Source organism: Labrus bergylta, chromosome 13 (genome assembly GCF_963930695.1).
Source record: "Labrus bergylta chromosome 13, fLabBer1.1, whole genome shotgun sequence".
Lineage (NCBI taxonomy): Eukaryota > Metazoa > Chordata > Actinopteri > Labriformes > Labridae > Labrus > Labrus bergylta.
In genome coordinates, this window is record NC_089207.1 from 9,684,591 (window position 1) to 9,703,808 (window position 19,218).

The 19,218-nt window shown below is 41.3% G+C and overlaps 1 protein-coding gene across 9 annotated transcripts in view; it reads right to left on the reverse strand.

Annotated features, from left to right (window-relative positions):
• Positions 1-19,067, reverse strand: part of LOC109995427 (radixin) — a 44,759-nt gene extending 25,692 nt beyond the window's left edge. For 6 of the 9 annotated variants that reach the window (XR_010667624.1, XR_010667623.1, XM_065962213.1 and 3 more), the window contains exons 1-2: positions 18,790-19,019; positions 6,751-6,850 (exon numbers count right to left, since the gene is read on the reverse strand). Coding sequence is in view for 7 of the 9 variants with exons in the window: in XM_065962213.1 (XP_065818285.1) it covers positions 6,751-6,762 (12 nt within the window). In the remaining 2 variants the exon portion in view is untranslated. The other 3 variants (XM_020649162.3, XM_020649161.3, XM_020649163.3) reach the window with 3 other exon arrangements.
• Between the last annotated feature and the right edge of the window lie 151 nt (positions 19,068-19,218).

A 19,218-nucleotide genomic window follows, 5' to 3' on the forward strand; every position in this document is an offset into this window, starting at 1 on the left:
GAGACTAATGGCGATCCAAACAAATAAACACGTTTACTAAATCAATTCATCTTAACGAAATGGTGAAATTAATTTCAAGTCGAGTCATTTCTTTAGCACGACTCTACTTTGCAGTAGCTCCACATGTCTGGTAACGATCTGAACGTGACTCAGTCAAAAGTATGTCGACACTCAAACAAAGCACCCAAAGGTGATCGCTGTTCGTCCAGTTCTACATTTAAATGCATGAATTTATTGCTTCAAGAGAAAACTCCCTTCTTCTGCTTCCAGGCCACATTTTGGAACTTGTCCACGGGGATTGGCTCTCATTCAGTCATGAGAGCATTAGTGAGGTGGGGCAGATGATGTTGGAAGACGAGCTCTGGCTCGCAGCCAGCTTTCCAGTTCATCCCAAAGGTGAGGGGTGAGGTTAAGATCAGGACTCTGCGCGGGTCAGTCAAGTTCTTCCACTTTGCACTGGGAAAACCCTTTCTGTAAGGAGCCCTAAGGGGTGCTGGATTACTGATGTATACAATATCATGATATGTATTAATCGCTGAGTTTAAAGCCATGTTTCCAACACACACACCAGGAGCCTTTTAGTCCTGAGAGATCCTTTAAAAGGGACTAAAAAGTTCCTTATTCCCAGAGCCAAAACTGTTCCAGACTGTTCCTGTTTTTGAATATCAAATCTTAACTATTTTTGTATTTCACCTCATGCACTCCCCTCCCCCCTAAATACTTAACATACAAGTGTAAAATGGTGAGATTGACAGTACAGCATGACAACAGATCTAAACGATCAAAGGACTCTCTGCTGTGCTGCTCTTCTGAAAGCTTCAAGTCTTCTACCAATCACAAATGTTCAAGTCCTCGCTCTAGAGATAGTACTTTCAGAAAGTATTACCTATAGAGTGAGGACCTTTATTAAAGATCAAATAAAGTTCCCATGACTTTATCCACATCATAGTCTGGTGTGCTGGATATGTACCCCCAAAGGTCCCCAGTTCTGGGAAATGTCTTAGACTAGGACCTTTCTCAGAAACAGGGCACATTCATAGGAATGGGAATTTTTATTCAGCAGTGGAGGCTTTCAAAATGTGCGATACTTTTACTTTTTGATACCACGTTTTAAAATGATACAATCTCTGTTAATTTAATTATTGATCGTATCAAAAAGTATCAAAGCTTTAAATGTGATGTATTTGTCATATTTTATATATACAAAGCTAAAATCGCACAAAAGTTGTTGTGCAATTCAGACAGTGTTCAAGACTTTGCTTGCAGTTTTTTGTTTATTAAAATGTCAAATAAAACCCTAAACTTGGGGCCTAGCATTTCTATTTTGTTGCTGTGGTACTGAAGCAGTTATTTAAACTGTTTTAATTGTTTAAAATTCTCGTGTCATGACAACCAAAATGCAATCACTGCTCTTGTTGAACTGTAACTGAGGAGTTACAGAAAACATGAATAACTGCCAAGGACCCAGTGAGGAGCTCTGTCTGCATCCCTTTGGTCATGTCATGTCTATCCATAAATCACAGAGCTATAAATCCCCTGAGCTCAGCTTTGGAAGCTAATGTAGATGTGAATGTTTTATCCTAGTGCTTTAGCAATACTTTGTTTTATTACATTCCAATAAAGCAGTGACTGAATTAGAGGGAGGTTAGGGAGAGGAGGTGGGAGGACTGCTGAACTTCACACCTTCCCTCTAATTAGACTTAGTGACTTGGATAATTCCCATTATATAAATGAAAATGGCCCTCTGAAATATTTAAAGCCTCCAACGCAGGCTCGCTGCTCGCTCCCTTTCCAGCTTCCAGCTATCAGCCCCCCTGGGACACCGTCACCAGGAGGGGCAACATGTGCAAAACGCAGCAATAAATCAATAATGTATGATGTGCCGCCGCATCTCACACCCTGGATTAATAGACCCGATGCACACTTATTCACACGCACGGACACGGACACACAAATAAAGCTTAAAGCAGACATGCTTTCCCCTCTAAGAAGGCAAATATATGGTTCAAATTAAAACACATTAACACATCGACTCAAACTTTATGTATACAGATGCATACATGAACTCAAACATCCATAAACAGATCTATATTCTCACATGCACACCCCACAGTGCCCTCGGGCTAACACATTCACTGACCAAAGCATATGAGCAATCAATACATCTTTGTAAGGATTCTCCAGCGACATTTAACCCCCCAGGGTGTGTGTGTGTCTCTGTGTGTGTGTGTGTGTGTGTGTTACTGAATGAGTAGAATGATTTTTTTCTCCAGCATTGTCTCCATCTTTGCTGTTCTTTTTACCCTTCTCCCCCCCCCCCCCCCCCCCCCCCCCCCCCCCCCATGTCCTTTCTTTGTCCTTCTCAATATCAAAAGCATTATTTAGAATTAGAAAGGGGTCAGTCTGCCTGAAACGTCAGCTCTTTTCAGACATTCATTCATTAATCCATTATCTATACCGCTGATCCCGTTCAGGGTTGCAGACTTTTCAGACACGCACCCATTAACCTAAATCTGACAGCCATGTAACATTAAAGTCTCATGTTGGAAGAAGTGCATTTGTGTCTTTTTCATAAAAACTATGATTACAATCTGACAAGTATGAGCACAAAATATTGTAACATCACTTCATCATGTTGTCTCTTTCTTCTGAAATCAGTTGGATACACCTGGTAGGTCGTTCTTCTCATATTAGATCAGTCTATAACCAGAAGTACTGCTTTGTGGTTGCATACCTCAAACCAAGACGGGTTGTATTTTATCAACCATGTCTTTTTGAGACTTTTTTAGGGAAATTAAAAAGGGTATTATCTATTTTTGGTGCAGAAAGCAGGAAATATAGGACGTTATCATGTTGATTTGCTAAGCACCACCAGTGTTTTTACTGGAGATTAATTTTACAGAGGAGTGAAACGGGACTGATGGAGATAAAAGTCATTTTAAAGCTTCAATCCCGCAACAGTGTTGTTAAGATGCTCCACTGTCATTACGCCTTTGTACTGTTGTACAGTATTGGTGCCCCAGTGTTTGATTTTACATTGCATCGCGTCATTGCAGAAACACAAGAGGCACAACATGTTAACACACAGCTCTGTACAGTTTCTCGGAGGTGCCTGCCGAGCAGTAGAATCACTTCATTCTGCCATTAAACCTCTGTGACATTTACACTGATGGCGAGGCATAACACGGACGTAAAAGTCCCGCCTTGAATTAGCAATGTTAAAGTGGCTAGTGTGAGAACAAGAATGGGATGGAGTCAAGGTCACAACGACTTTGACCCTTGACCACCAAAGTCTAGTTGCTTCTTCCTTCCAGTGAGAGTGAACGTTTGTGCAGGCTGATGAATAATAAAAGGCTGGTAAAGACCGAAGCTTATATAAAAATGTATCTTTTTGGCCTTCGCCCAGTTTGTTTGTTTAATAAAACATGTGCAGCACAGTGAGGTCCTAAAAGAAAAAGAAAAGATGAGACTGTTTTTTAGCATGTCCTCTTCTTAATTTGATTTAATCACCTCTTGTTCGTCCAAACACTCTCTGTCTGGTTCACCCGCCGACACAGAGCCCCCTTTGTACGATCCTCCTTTGAACAAGATGAAAGACATGAGCACCAGGGGGACACTGTTGTGTGTGTGTGTGTGTGTTTGAGGTGTTTGTCCAAACAAAAACAGCATTAAAACACAGCCGTGAGGGGCGTTATGGTCCAGACCAAATCCACGTTTTAATGGCCCGCCTGAGGCCTTGATTCGCCTTTTGGGGAAAGAACACTGCTTTCAACATAAAGAGGCCCTCTGAGGCTTTTGTATAGGCTTACTTGCCTCACCTACATAATGTTCAATGAGTTTTTCATCTATATATTGGTTCTTTTGTTGTCATCATTAGAGACAGTCTAATGGATCCAAGCTAGCTTAAAGCCTGCCTGTGGGGGCCACTTAGCTTCAGCCCTAAATCCAATGTGACATTTGAGTGTTTTCAAAGTACAAAAAAAACAAAAAACAAGTGCAGACGTAGCAGCGAAAGGGCTGATGTGTTTACTGTCAAACTGTGAGGCTGAATGTCAAAGCTGTACCCGAATGTAACCGGAGTGGGAGTTCCCCTCGAGGGCGGCAAGGGTGTCATTTTCCTGGACTGGATCTGAACAAAGTGCCCGTCAATCAGTCCTCTCACAAATCCTCTCTCGTCCCTTTGTGTGCCTTCTCTCAACCCCTACGGTGTGTTTCAATAATCTGAACTGTACTCGTCCGTTTCAACTTTCTCTTTTGCTTACTCTTGTCAAATTTCCCTCCTTCCTGACGTGCACACGGCTCTGTCTCTCCTCTCCTTCTTTCTCTCTACATGTAGTCAGGAATTTCTTCTCAGTGATTCCAATACAGCGGCATCCAAGAAAAAAACTGTTCAGAAATATTTCTCAGTTTGTCTCACTCAACTTGTTTTTATTGTCGTTTCAAGACGGTAATAGTTGTTGAGGGCTGCCCTCTCAAATAGTGCTTTCTGACAAGCAGAAAACATCTGAAAATCTGCTGATATTTTCAGGGGGAGCTGGATGTGCGAACACAAACAGCCAAAATTTCCCCATGGACTTCACCCGCAGTTTCTCCTGAAAGAGAAAGCAAGTTCGAGTGCGCTGATGTGAGGACGCAGCAGGATATTCTCCGGAGAATTCACCTCGAGCGAGTGGGAGGGGGCGGTGACATTTATTTCCTGTGAACAGTGCACGATGCATAGTGTATGCACGCGACCGCCATGATCTCGGTGCACGTAATTAAACGGCTACATACTGCACATAGGATTGATATAAAGGTGCATATTCTCATTATAGCATTGTATAGCTGTAAAAGATTAGACTCATGCAGGCTGATTTATAAAAGGAGTGTGGCTGCTAAACAAAAAACAAAAGGAGGGAGGGGGATTAAAGCTTCGTATTGAACAGCTAGATTTTATTTAACCACAAAAATCAAAATAAAATCTCAGAAGAGTTCAAGTTTTTTCTGGTCTCAACTTTATTCCAGCCTCACTTTTCCGTCCTCTCTCCATTTCCCTCACCTTCTATGTCTCTCTTCATCCTCTTGCTGCTTCTTTTTTTTTTTCCATCACATGTTCCCATAGTCTCTTTCCAGGAATTGAGCCTGGCCTAATTCCCCATTACTTTGATTGATAGACTGGGGGCTCTGCGCGATCGCTGGCTGGCTGTAGATAACGGTGTGAGCAGTCAGGATGTTTGCTACAGGCAGCAGGATTGTAAACACCCTGCAAACACAAGCTTCATAGGCCTGCTGCAGTTTCCCCCTGACCTCGAGCAAATCTATCTTTAGTTAATGTGAGTTTTTAGGTTAACAGTCAGGTGATTGGTTACTCAATTAACAACACTGAGGTTGATCAGATGCTGCATTGATTCGATTTTCTTTGTATTGAAACATATAAAAAATAATTAGGGGTCGATACAGCAATGTTTGTCCTGACTCGTCTGATACAATTATCGAATCACTGGGGATAAATATATCTGAAAAGGTTTTTTTCTGACTTTTTGCCTGGGCTGTGTCGTCCTTCAACCACCGCCGTCCTCATTCATGCACGGCCTGCTCTGACCTCCACATCAGCGGCAAGGAAGCGTGGACAACAGGAACGTGAGGAATACAAAGCAGAAATCCTGCCTGCATATTATCCTATATGCTCTTTTGTAAAGCGTCTTGAGTTAACTCTTGTTATGAATTGGGGCTATACAAATAATGATTGATTGATTGACAGCTTAAGAGACAGGAAAGGTCCCGTGGAGAGCGATTGGGGAATGAAATGCAGCAGGGCCGAAGCCGGATTGGAACCCTCAATACTATAACAATTCAGAAATGTGACATTTCACCTCATTGATTTGATTGTATGAAATGAATCACTTGTTCCATGCTGAGGTTTAGAAAAATGAAATGTGAATGTTCTTGCTCCCAAGGTGAAAACACAGTATAGGTAATGTAATAGATGGCTTCACAAGCCTCAGCCCATAATCCTAGGTTTTTAAGCCGCAGTTCAAACTCAAACCCTGTATGTGTTAGTGTCAGAGCAACATGAAAGCTCCCACTGTCCTTCAGTCTAAAAATAGAGCGGAGAAAGCCCTCTTTGTGTTTGTTCTTTTTTCAGCAGTCAGGACAGTCCCACAGAGTAACCCACTGTTGTGTGCTTCTGTGTGCGTGTTTGTGTGTGTTTGTGCGTGCGTGCTTGCTTTCCCAAAAGTCTGCACTTCTGTTACACATTATTTCTGACAGGGAGAGCCGGTGGCGGACTCCTGGCTCAATTTTAAAAATAATGTTAGCGGTTATAAATGGCCCAAAAACTTCAGCATGCTGCACTTCAGTGAAAAAAAACAATGCCTTTCAAAGAACTTTTAAACCCCAAGAACAAAACACACGAGAGCCATAAAACTGTGATGTTTTAACTGCAAGAAGCCGTGGATTTTAACTTGATTATGTCATGACCACAAAGTCTTATCTCATCATATTGTGCCTGCAGTTTGTCATCCAGCTGCAGAGACGCTTCAATGCTGCAGAGACTGATGGCAGAGCTCACCAGAAACACTTCTCCAAAACAAGGAAGTCAACCACCTTCAATAACTTCAAATAATTTGTGGAAGGAAAATTCTGCCGGCCGGTCCTGAGACATGCAGCAGATACACAGATACAACTGTGGGGAATTACAGAGTGGCAGTGTTGGTGGCATCTCTGTACATGGAGTGCTACAAATCTGTGCTACAAATGTTCATAACTTACCGGTTTGGGCATCTTTCTCCTCTCTCCGCCTGTCCCCCTTTGCTGACAAAACAGAAAGAAGTCGTCCTCCGTCTTCCTGCCTTTCTCCGGGCACCAGCGCCTGAGGCAAAGCAACAAAAACAAATGTTGAAAAAAAAAAAAAAAACAGGCAGTAGAAGATCAGGCTGAAACACAATGTTGGTTGACGTAACTTTCATTTCCTTTTATTGGTCCTCCTTTTAATCTACCTCGCACAATGGAAAGAGACAAGGTCAGGAAACTATCAAAGGCGAGACTCAACGATAGAGAAGGGAAACAATAGGGGGAGAGAAAGTTAAATTAAGACGGATCAAATCGGAGAGAGAAGAAAGGAAAATAAATTGGAACAGGAAGAGAGCTATTTCAAAAAGTCCTCACAGACTCTGAACTCATCAAAGAGGATAACAAGTGAAAACTCAGCCTGGATGGGGCAAAGTTTGAGCAATTTTCTTCCCATGAAAATGGATCAAGAAAAGGTGATACTGCAACTTTCTGTCTGGGAAAGATTTTTTACTCTTAAAAAAAAGCAAACTGCAAAAAAATTAAAAAATCATAACACCTAATTTATGGAGAAAAAACTTTTGGTGTCCAAGTCCGAACATATTCTCATTGTGATATGAAACAGAGAAAAAGCAGAATATAATTGGATAAATCCATCTGAAACAAGCAAACAGTTGGAATTTGTGCTTGCCAAATTATTCCTCAAATTGTTACAAGATATTGTTCTGATTTTCTTTTTTTATGTTTCCATTTTTTCTTTTTGTTTATCACAGATCTGACGAGAATCAAGATGTTTTTCTCTCCAAAAGAAAATCTGCATTAAGGTGTATAAATACTGGATAAAGAACGGGGATTTGATTTTTCTACAGACTGAAAAAATGCCGGACTTCTCCAGCAGAAAACAGAACATGCTTTGTTTTGAAAAGACAGTTGTGAAATAGAGGGAACAGAAGAAGGAAGAGGCCGTCACAGAGAGAAATGTGCAAGTATCTGAGAGGAAGGAAGAGAGAAGTCCAAAAATAGAGACGCTGAAATCATCGGCAGAGAAACAGATATGTAGAAGACAAAAAAAAAAGAGTTTTACCCAGATATTTATCTTTTCTAAGATGCCTTCCCATTGGTTTCTTTGAGGCGACCCTTGACCTGCTCACTAAGATAATTAGCTGAACAGTGTGGGATTACTTTGGGTTAAGTGCTTGTAAGCTAAATGGTTAGAATCCTAAAGAGAGAGAGAGAGCAGTCAGTATAGGTGTCCCACAGGTGTCAGATCTTTGCGATGTGCAGGGACAGAAATAGACTTTTCTCAAGTGTCAGCACAGAGAAGGAAACCAGCTCAATGACTCGCGCTCACACAGGCTCAGGCTGAGCGAGGAAACACACCTGATGACTAACAGCCTTTGAAAAAGGTAAGTATTGTATACTATACAAGGTTCACCCACGATTGATTTATTTGAAACTCTTGAAAGTAACATTATGTAAATTTTTTCACCTTCAAATAACAGTTTTAATGTTCCACTACGTTGATCAGAGAGATCAGACGTTCGGAGAAACATTTTCCTGAAGATTCCTAAACAGATTTCAACGTTGGATTTCTACTTTAAACCAGCGGGACTTGCTACAACGTTTGTCACGGCAGTTTTGAGTGGAGGAGGAGGAGGAGGATGACTGACGACAAGCAGCAGCTGGAGATGACGGAGGTTTTCAACCCAAAGACAGGCCTGCAGGGGAGGCCATGCCCTCCTCTGAAATCTGATTGGCCACCCTAAAATCCTCAACTATGGTTGGCTATTTGCCTTGCCAGAGACAGGACTAGTTTTTAAAAAGTAACTGTGGGCTGTGATTGAGGCTGCTAGCAGCTTTCATGTAGCACTTTTTCCCTAGTTTGGCCACCCATGGTCAAGAAAGTCTAGCTCTGCTCTGGTTTGGTCACACAACACCTGCATTCAAACCTTTTTACCCACATCTAGAAAACTGACTTTTTGTTATGTTTTGCTTGCAGCTTAACGCCTCAAAAATTCTTCAAGTAAACGCAACGTTTGATTGGCCAAACACTAAAGCAGCCTTGACCCAGGAGCTTGCATTGTTAGGTTATTATAGATGGTAGTGGTATATAACTGAATGCAAACAATAACATGATTGGTCCAAAGTGAAGTAGAAGATAAGTTGATCAAATGAAGCAGGGCTATCGCTGTAACTTAAGTACTGGTAGGTCACATATTTGCCTCTTCACTATCTGTTTTTTTTTCTTTTAGAATCCTGATACACACAGAGAAAAAATATTTCTATATATCGAGGCAAACTGCAAATGATTCTATCACATCAGAGATCATAAAGAGAACAGACTATGAAGTATTTAGCTCCATTCTCTCCTCTACATTCGTCTTAAAACATTCACTTTGATGTGTCAAATACTGTCAAAAAAAAACCCAGCAGCACAGCTCAGTTAGTGACAACGTTGCAGGACATATCGCAAGAACTGCTGTGAGACCAACATTAACAAACCGAAGATCTCTTGAAGCAACAGCAAGAGGAAAAAAAAGAACTCTGGAAGTAAATTTCACCATTTCTCCAGAACTGGAGAAAAAAAGTTCCAGTTCTATATTGATTTATTCTAAAGTTAGTGCAAGATGATTGGGCAGGCAGTAGATTGAATCAGCATCATTGAAAACCGATGCTTCAAATTAAGTAACACCCCAAATGGTTCATTGCAGTATCCGGCTGCAGCCTGGACAGATGAAAGCACCACACACAATCCCAAGTGTGCTGCCGGTTAAAAAATGAATATAAGCCACATATACAGGTCAAGGCACTGAACCGTTATCAGTGAACGTCTCCTGGCAAATAGCTCGGTATTGAAAATGGAGCAACTTATTAAAAGATCAAAATATGCAGCCTGAGTGAGTTCATCAAAGGGTTCTCCACCTTCAGCCACCTCTGTATCTCTTTTTCATCCAGCTTTATATTAACACCGTATTAACGGTGAGAGAGTGAGGACTAGAATGATGCAGCATAGGAGAAAAGGCAGAGAGCAAAGGGAGAGAGGCACACAAGAATTCAAAGCTTGTCTTGACCCATATACCTGCAGTTAGGAGATACTGAATACTAAAATCACTACAAGACTGAAAGCTGCCTCACTCCTTTCCACAGATTATAGGAATGTAGAAAGTAAGGAATGATGACTCACTTTCAGAGAATAGGGTATGCAGAGCTTTATTAACCAATGCTGCAACTTTTATAATGTTCAGAGTAAGATTTATTCTGGATGTAACGCCTCAACCTCAGCTCCAACTTCAGTTTGCAGAAGCACCAGAAAAAGAACTGAAACAGAAAAGTAATCAAACAGTATTGTAAGTTTACACCAACATGTTCTGTGAACATTTAAAATATGTCCACCTTTGACATTGGTTCCCAACCTGGGATCCGGGCCCCTGTAGGGGGGGTTGTCTGAGATCTCGGGAGTGGCGCAAAGCTCCCCAGGTTTACTGTTGTGTTTACAAGCTGCAATGAACAATGTTACTGACTCTACCTTTAAGCAACCAGAGTGAAAAGGTAAAGTGATGGAGTATGTGGAGTTAATGAGCTGGAGTTTAACGAGGGAGTCAGATCTTCTTAAAGCTCCATAGGTTAGAAGAGGGGACTTTGAAAACAGCATATTTGTGTAAAATAGTAGTATCATAATAACAGTAGATGTTCTGTTGAGACATGTTGATTTGTAGCTGCAAGGAAAGAGAAGAAGAAGAGAAATATTGGTACCAGATGCTTAACTCTGAGGGTCTCATAAATTCTGCAGCCATCAAGGTCAATGAAAAAAATAACGCTAAGTTGTGTGTGAATGTAGTTGGGCTGACAAGATGACATTCTTTTGTGATTTCAAATTGAGAGAGTCATTGCACAACAAGATTTGGATTTCTGACAAGAACATTATTCACTTAAACCGACTGAGAGGAAGCACGGACTGTTAAAGAAGATGGATACAAAGATGGATAGAGTTATTGAAAGATGGATGGATGGATTTTATTGCTCTAGTATTGAAGCACTCAAAATCAGTCTCGAGACCGCTTTATGAAGGTCTCGGTCTCGTCTCGGAATCGAAAGCGTAGTCTCTTGTCTCGGTCTCAGACTGGGCAGACTCTGGATTTTAAATCGAGACCACCACTGATTGGCTATTTCTCCACATCATTACTTAGATTCACAGGAAATCACCTTTTTTTTTTTAAAAAAAAGAACAACTAACTTTAATTCATTCATAATTGGATTTTTATCCTCCGTTCATGTCTGCAACCTTCCTGGTGGTACAGTCTAAGTGAGAAACACGCCCCTGCACACAAGATGATGATTTTTCAGAGATATTTATTGTGTTGGTCTTGGTCTTGACTCTGTCTCGATCCCTAAATGTCTTGGTCTTGGTCTCGGTTAGTGGTCTTGCCTACAACACTATATTGATGCCATAAGACTTCATAAGACATGATATGACTTTATTTTGTCCATCCTATAAATTGTCTTGCTGAATACATTCTCGACAAAGTCAACTCTCCCTGTGGGGATAATCAAGATCATCATATAATAATGTATCTGTTTGGTCAAACATTATGGATGTATGGCCAATGTCTCCATGGCAGACAGGTTAATTCTTTCTATGCAAAAGTGTGACTGCATTGAGAGTGTATGTAAAATGGGTTTGCAGATGTAAACTGTGTTTAAGGCAGTTTAGTTTTAGGAGTGTTTAAGGATCATGTTTAATGTTGCTATGACGATGAATGTAAGATTTATCGTGCAGCCTAAATCTCTGTCTCTCTCTTTTTGTCGGTGGTTGTTCTGAAAGCTGCCCGGTTGATAAGGTCACCATTGTTCTACATGTGGCAAGGTGAAAGTGATTACCATCTACAAAATGTAATAGATGCTCCAGGCCTTTAGGAAACACATGACCTTCTGGCCTATCGACACACACACACACACACACACACACACACACACACACACACACACACACACCTAAGGGTGACCTTTAAAGTGTGCTGTGGCTGATAGCATCTGGAGCTTTCCAATAACCAAACAGCTCTGCTCTGTTTAGCAGCTGACCGTACCTTGTAAAGCTGAATGTAAGAGTCTTCAGGGTGTGTGTGTGTGTGTGTGTGTGTGTGTGTGTGTGTTCCTTCATTCAGAGGGTCCCACCAAAGCAGATACAGCTTCCACGTCACCATTGATGAAGAAAAAAACCTCTCTCTCTCTCTCTCTCCCTCTCTCTCTCTCTCTCCCTCTCTCTCTCTCTCTCTCTCCCTCTCTCTCTCTCCCTCTCTCTCTCCCTCTCTCTCCCTCTCTCTCTCTCCCTCTCTCTCTCTACATAGGACTCTTTTCATCCCTCTCCTTCCTTCCTTCTCTTGTTCGGTCCAGATCAATATTTACACACTCTTGAATTTTAAACACACTTTTATAACATGTGCCGTAACGCTGCTTGAATGACTGCTGCTGAGATATTTCCACTAAACAAAATGAATCACCCCTTATAAAAATAACTGATCAATCTTTTTAGTGACGCAATAACGGCAAACATTTGCTGTTGTTGAACTTTAAATGTCTGCTTTTGACATTTTTGTGAATGAACAGTTTTCGGTATTGAAGTGTTGGTCTGACTGAACAAAGAGAGTGAAGATGCTGATTTAATTATTCCCTCTATGTTGTTACAACGTGTACAAAAAAACTCTTTGATGAAGAAGTAGAAATTGGAGCAGTAACCCATCTCTCTAAGAAAATGTCAATTATTTAAGATTTGTACATTTTTCATCACAACTAATCTCAGCTGTCATCACGTCTTTGTACATTCATATTGATTCTGCCACAGCGTGATATTGCTGTCCCGGTCTTTGGATTCACGTTGCATTTGGACATTGCTGAAGCACGGCACAAAGGGAGCTCCACGTACACAGAGAGTACGACATGTACGCACACACAGCGCTGCGTTAGCCTGCTAGCTCTGATGACACCGTCTCACCTCTGTCACTACCTCTAAAGATGGATCAGAGGGGGCGATCACTTCCACCCTCCATTACGTCTCTGCGACATTTAGATCGAAGGCGGTATGTCACAGGGGGAATAAACATGGTTAACGGTAGTCTCAATCAGATGAGGTATCAGACATGATAAGATGTCTGATATCTTGTTCATTTGGTTGTCTTTCTGTTTTACCTTTTATATGTCTTCTGGGTGTGGTTTTCATACAAGCTATTTGTCTGTGTCTACCGCACCCACACACGTGCCGGCATGTTTTTTTCTATGTGCCTTGTTTTTGTATTCCTGTCTGTTACATAAATTAATAAAAATCAGTAAGACTTGAGGTCACTGTAATAAGCACATTTAACGACTTAACTGTTTTGTTGCAGCTCTGGTTTAATTAAATTCAGAGTTGATGAGAAATCTTTCTGACGTTTCCACTTGTAATAAAGAATATTGAACTCTTTTGCCTCACTTGCTTTACTTTGTGGGTTTTTATTCCTTGTACAAAATGGCTCATTTTCTTCTTTCCTTGTCATCTCAGGTACAACTTCCACTGCCTCTGTGAGACTGTCTGAACTCTCACTAACCGAGTTCAGGGTTGCTGGTTGCGAAATTTGGTTTGTTGCTGTGTTGAGGTTTTATCTCCTGAAGTGCATACATGTTTGTGATTTCAGTACGATCCTCATTAAATCCAAATATCTGAAAAATTATGTTTCAAAGATATGACAAAATGCATCGGCCACTTTGAAAATAATTTGATGAAAAAGGTTTGCATCATGTCTGTCGTTTCTCGTGTGTTTGCAGAGAATACGATGTGTCCCGCTGTAAGAGCCTGCAACGTCTCTCACACACACACACACACACAACCACAACCCCACACACACACACACACACACACACACACACACACACACACACACACACACGCAACTCCCAGCAGCTGTTCTAACAGTAGGAAACTGAACCAACTGCTTTTCTTGACGACAAAGCTGTAGTTGTACGACTGAAGAACCAGCAGATTCCTCATCGAGTCTGAGGAGGAGAGAGTTGGAGCACACAAGGCTCGTTCAGGGTTTGACCTCTGACCCCACCAACACGAAGAGCCGGGACAATGAATCAACTAGTTAACTATTTAATTTGCCAACATCTATTCTGATAATATATTGAAAAGTAACAATTATCTGATTTCTGGTTTCTTTTCCCCCCTATGACTGTTAGCTCATTATCTTACTGTTTACCAGCATAAACTGTTGTTTTGTTTTTTTTAGCACATTAACATGAACTTTGGGAATCTCTAATGACGATTTTCTGACATTTTATTGACCAATTGACTCTAAAGCCGTTTTCACACATGCACTCCTAAAATAATTTATGAAAATGTTATAGCAGGTGGCCACAGGAATCTTCCTGAGTTGCTGGACCTCGCAGCGGGATAGGAAGGAGGCGAGGGTCTCCGGAGGCGAGACATGACGTAAAAAGAATAACGCTGAAATATCAGACAGAGCAACAAAGTCTGACACTATGACCGTTTTATTGCCTCTATAATCGTGTGGTTCGACATATTCACATTATCAAAAAAAAAAAGAAGAGTGTTGAAGAACCTACTGGCAAAAATAGAGCAGTTTCATTACATGAACGGCTGGCTCATCTGACTTTATATGGAAAATGTACTCAAGGGCTGGCAGGTATAATTCCAGGTAAAGTCAGGGAGAACATTTCAGCTGTTTACATTCACACTTGCAGCTCAACCTGAACATTTCAGGAAGTTTTGCACATGTGATAAAGCACCACAATTTTCCTTTCAGAACATGCAGATTGGAGTGGCTTTAGGACAGACGGAGTAACAAGTTGAAAAGAAGACAAGGAGAAGAACATTAAGATGACCACAGGAGTTAAATTCAAGTCGCTTAGATAAAAAAACAAAAAACAAATCTTTGGGTGATGCAACAGGTAATGAGAAACTTTCTAATCTCTCCATAAATCCAACAACAACAACAACAACAGACACATTAAGATTTATAATTATTTGATCAATATTTACTGTAATCATTATTTGCTCGGCTGAACAGACGGTGACAAAAACAAGTCAGCAGCAGCTGTTAAAATTAATGGAAATGTGAGAAGAGTGACATCATCGCTCCCGTCTGCTCCAGCACGGACTTGACACTCATCCACGCTGACGAACGAATGTTCAGCGTGTTGATGTTCAGAGTTCAGCTCAAGGACACCGAGCCGGTGTTGGACGTAAAGCTACCTGAGACCGCACCACATAACCTGCATAAAGAAGTGAACGGAGTAGAGATGAGGGTCCAAACAAAAAAATCAGACGCCAAAGAAAATGAAACTGACACATTTTTATCTTTTGTTCTTAGCAAAGATCTCCCTGTCAGTAAATATCTTTCAGATCCCGGGAGACTCAACGTGCTGAATAATGTCAAATGTTCATGAAGAAAAGGGCAGAAATGACAAAGAGGCGATACGAAGGTAGAAAGAGATAGAAATCAAACAGCAGAAGACGAGCTGCTAGGAGTGACAAACAGAAAGAAACTGGATCTTGTCTGTCAGCGAGCCTGGCCGTGATGTAGGCTGTGAAACTGAAACGTTTGCTCTCAGACAACAACTGAAACAAAACAAAAAAATCACCTGAACTGTTGCTTTCAGGGCTTCATCCTGTTTCTGTCATCTGTCAACCTGCAGAATGATTCCTCAATTCATCAACTCATAGTTTCATACATTAAATGTAGTTAAAATCTCTGTTATCGTCTGAAGCGGCCAAGAATGACACATTGTACTGACACTTGTGATGCAGAAAGGTATCGAATAAAAAGTATGAAGTCTGCTCTCTGAGAAGCTGGAACTGATGAATATTCTTCAGTCACTGAAAAACTGTTTGAGAAAGATTAAACAGTACTGTGTCTGTCTTTTGTTAGTTCATTTTACAAGGGTTTCTTTGACATGAAAGATTGTTCTAACCCGTTTTCTTCCCCATTAATAATAATATGAACTGGTGGGGGGAAAAAATCAACACAGCATAGCATCACAATGTTTTGTGTGCCGATATTATATATCTTCTCATGACCGCCAAGTAACGATACTTTTATTTTATTATATAGATTGCAAATGTGCTTTTTTATATTATTAAATGCTGAAGTAGTTGCACAATCCACCTTGAACAGGATGCATTGTTAAAAATTCATGTTCAAGTTTTTTCAGACTGAAATACCAACAGTTAAATCGCAATTCTCAGCATTTGGCAAAATGTTTAAAATCGCAATAATATATTGTTCTCACTCAAGTATCGTAATAATATCGTACAGTGGGGCCTCTGGTGATTCACCAGCCCTAACATCAACAGTCTTTTTAGTTGTATTAACATTTCTCTCAGCCTCGTGCACGGGGCTGCAGGTTAATAGCTCTTAAATTGAGGGTTGTCATGATACCAGAATTCTAAACTCCAATATGTAAATAGGTAAAAATCAAACAGTATTGATGCACGTTTCTTCACAATGGCAACAAAAATAGACATCATGTGCACCAAATACAGGCTGATTTCTTCTTTAATTTATCAAAAGTTGCAAGCCATTCAGAATTATTGCCAATGTTTTTGTGTAATTTAGAAAGCGTGCAGGAGTTTTCCAGAAATGTTTCGATGGATTCATTCCTCTCCTCTGCACCTGTCTGATATGGATGTAGTTTCTTTTAAAGCTGCAGTACTTTTAGATCGTGTAGAATCTTCAATAAATTCAGTCCATTAAACCACTGATTTGGAAATATTCACTAAATTCAGCGATGCATTATAATTCAAGAATAACATTTCCTGTCCTCTGCAGTGAATGAAACACTTCCTCTTTCAACTGTGACCTACTGTACTGTACGTGTTACTGATGCATGCATGCACATTTACAATACAGGGAATAATTGAACGGTTATTTCTGGCACATTCACTATTGTCTCGTACTTTCTATTTTGGGTTCTGTTTGACCTGGCTGTGTAACCTTTGTCGGACAAATGACTAAATCAGAGCCACTCGTCTGAGATTCCCAGTGAATATACAAATTGCAAATATAAGAAAAAGAAGTGTTCGTCTAATTTACTAAATAAGCCACATTTCCGACCATTCAGCAGGAAGAGCATCCTGGTGCTTTTGTACGCCTGCATCCGTTTCAGACAGTCTCACAGTAGCAGCTGGAGTGTGAAGAAACGCTCAAGATTCAGACAAATTTGTCGGTTTTCTCAATTAATGTGTTTGTTAGATTTTTGAAAAAGTCTAAATCTGTTTCTGCATACATTAGGCTTAACTATGGCCTGTTGACCTTTCCCTATTATACCTACATAATTAAGATAGATGTTTCTTAATATACAGATCCCATGCAAGATATTGGCAAAATATTGATGCACATTACACAACACACATTGGACTTTCCAAATGAAAGCCTAAAAATTCTTCAGGGTGGATATTTTTTACTCAAAAAATGCTTTTTCTTGCAGTCAGAAGGAGTGGCTATAACTGACTTGAAACACTGAGAATGCATAAAAACATAAAACACCATAATGTAATAATAATTTCTCAGTAATCTGCATGTCTGTCAAAATAAGACACCATTCTTCTGCTCTGATGTGGACTCATGAGATGATTCAACAGGTTACAAAATATAGCGCTGCTGAGGGAGAAATCTAAAACCCTCTGTCAAAGGTAGGCTATCTCATGTCATGATGCACGTCGAGCCTCTCTCTCAAATGAGTTGTAATTTGGTCCCTGGAAGGGGGGCGGGGCCAAGAGGAGCAACAGGAGGATTTGAGTGACGGGGGTTAACAGCCAATAAAGTCACTCAGCCAGCTGTAATGAGGCCAATCAGAGACGTCTTAAGTTCCCTGACGCGGACGGAGCATCTGTTTGTGCCAGATGGACCGCTAGCAAATCATGAGCGGGACCGTATTCAGGACGGATGTTTACGTGAAAATAAACGCACCACAGCGCGTGTTTCACGTTGGAAACGCGGCGTGGTTTCCAGGACGGGAGGTAAACTCACTGCAAGGTGCATGACGATCACAATATCCGAGCCAATTCCCTAGTCTTTAATATATATAAAAAAAAAAAATGCACCTTTATCAAAAGCTGCACGTGCCAAATTGTAAGTATTCTCGTGACGAAAGCGGAAAAGTAGCAAAAGTAGCAAAATTTGAATCGCCCACAAGTATTTCCTGAGCACCAAAAAGCAAGCGTTTTGACACATTTGACACAAACAGCTCCAGTTTGTGGACATGCGGGTCGCTTGAGTTCAAGCAGCTGCTACACTGTAACAGAAAGAAAAGCTGCACCGTCAGCAGCAGCGACAGAAAGTTGCAAAACGGCGCAACAAACATTGTTTACTCATTGTACAGCTTGTACAACATTGTAAAGCTTTACAAAGGCGCAGCAGAGCGTTAAAAAAAACAAAAAAAACAGCACTAGCACTTACAGAAACGCTGAATTTCGACTCAAAAAAAAAAAAAAGAAAATGTGAGGAAATGTGGTAAACATGGTGCACAATAAAAACACGAAAACAAATGTGAAATTGTAAATGGTGAGTTTGAATTTTGGTGCAAAAATCCTAATTTATCACAGGGGCAGCAGATTAAGCGCCTGCAGTTCATTCTGGAAAAAAAAAAAAAAAAAAAAGGGGACAAAGCATCTAATTACCCTGACTGGGAATGTAAGCTCTACTCCCGTTGCATAACCGGTTCAGTGGCACAGAGCACCCTCAGCGCAAAGTGACACCCATCCACTCACCCGTCCTCGCGTCCTGAAATGTGCAAGAAGCCCGGTAAGAAACGGCGGCGAGACGCAAACTGAGCCCCACGCTGTCTGCAGCCTCCCTGTCAGAAAAGGTGCGTGCTGCAACAAGAGAACTTGTAGCTACGCACTCGTTTGCCGGGCCCACGTTAAAACACCGCCGCGCTCGCTCCAGCCCGGAGTAGAAAATAAATCCCACCTCATTTGAACGGCTTAACGGAAGGAAGGCAGGCTGAGATGAAGCCGCTCAAACTCACCTCTAACGCCCGGCTGCGCTGAGGAGGATGTGTCCAAGTGTCACCCTCCCTCCAGCTGGTACTTTATTTATCCACGGAGAGTAAAAATAGAGCGTTTCACCTTCCCGTTGTCGGCGCTGTTTACCGGACGCGCTGCGGAGGCTACCGGCAGTGCACAGTGATACGGGCTTCTAGCGGTTGAAGCTCCCACCTCTCCCGGAGAAGAGGTACAGACAGTCAATATGGCTGACGAACTTACCGTACTGAGGCGTGGTGAGCGGAGTCCTGCAGATTCACACCCCCCCCCCCCCCCTCACCCTGTGACTGAAAGTCTGCAGAGCTGCCTGCTGTGGGGTCCCAAACTTTATCACACCCAACAAGGAGACAGTTTAAAGCCCTGTCACCTAATGAAGCCTTACTTGTAAATGCATAAGGTGGCAATTTAATTCT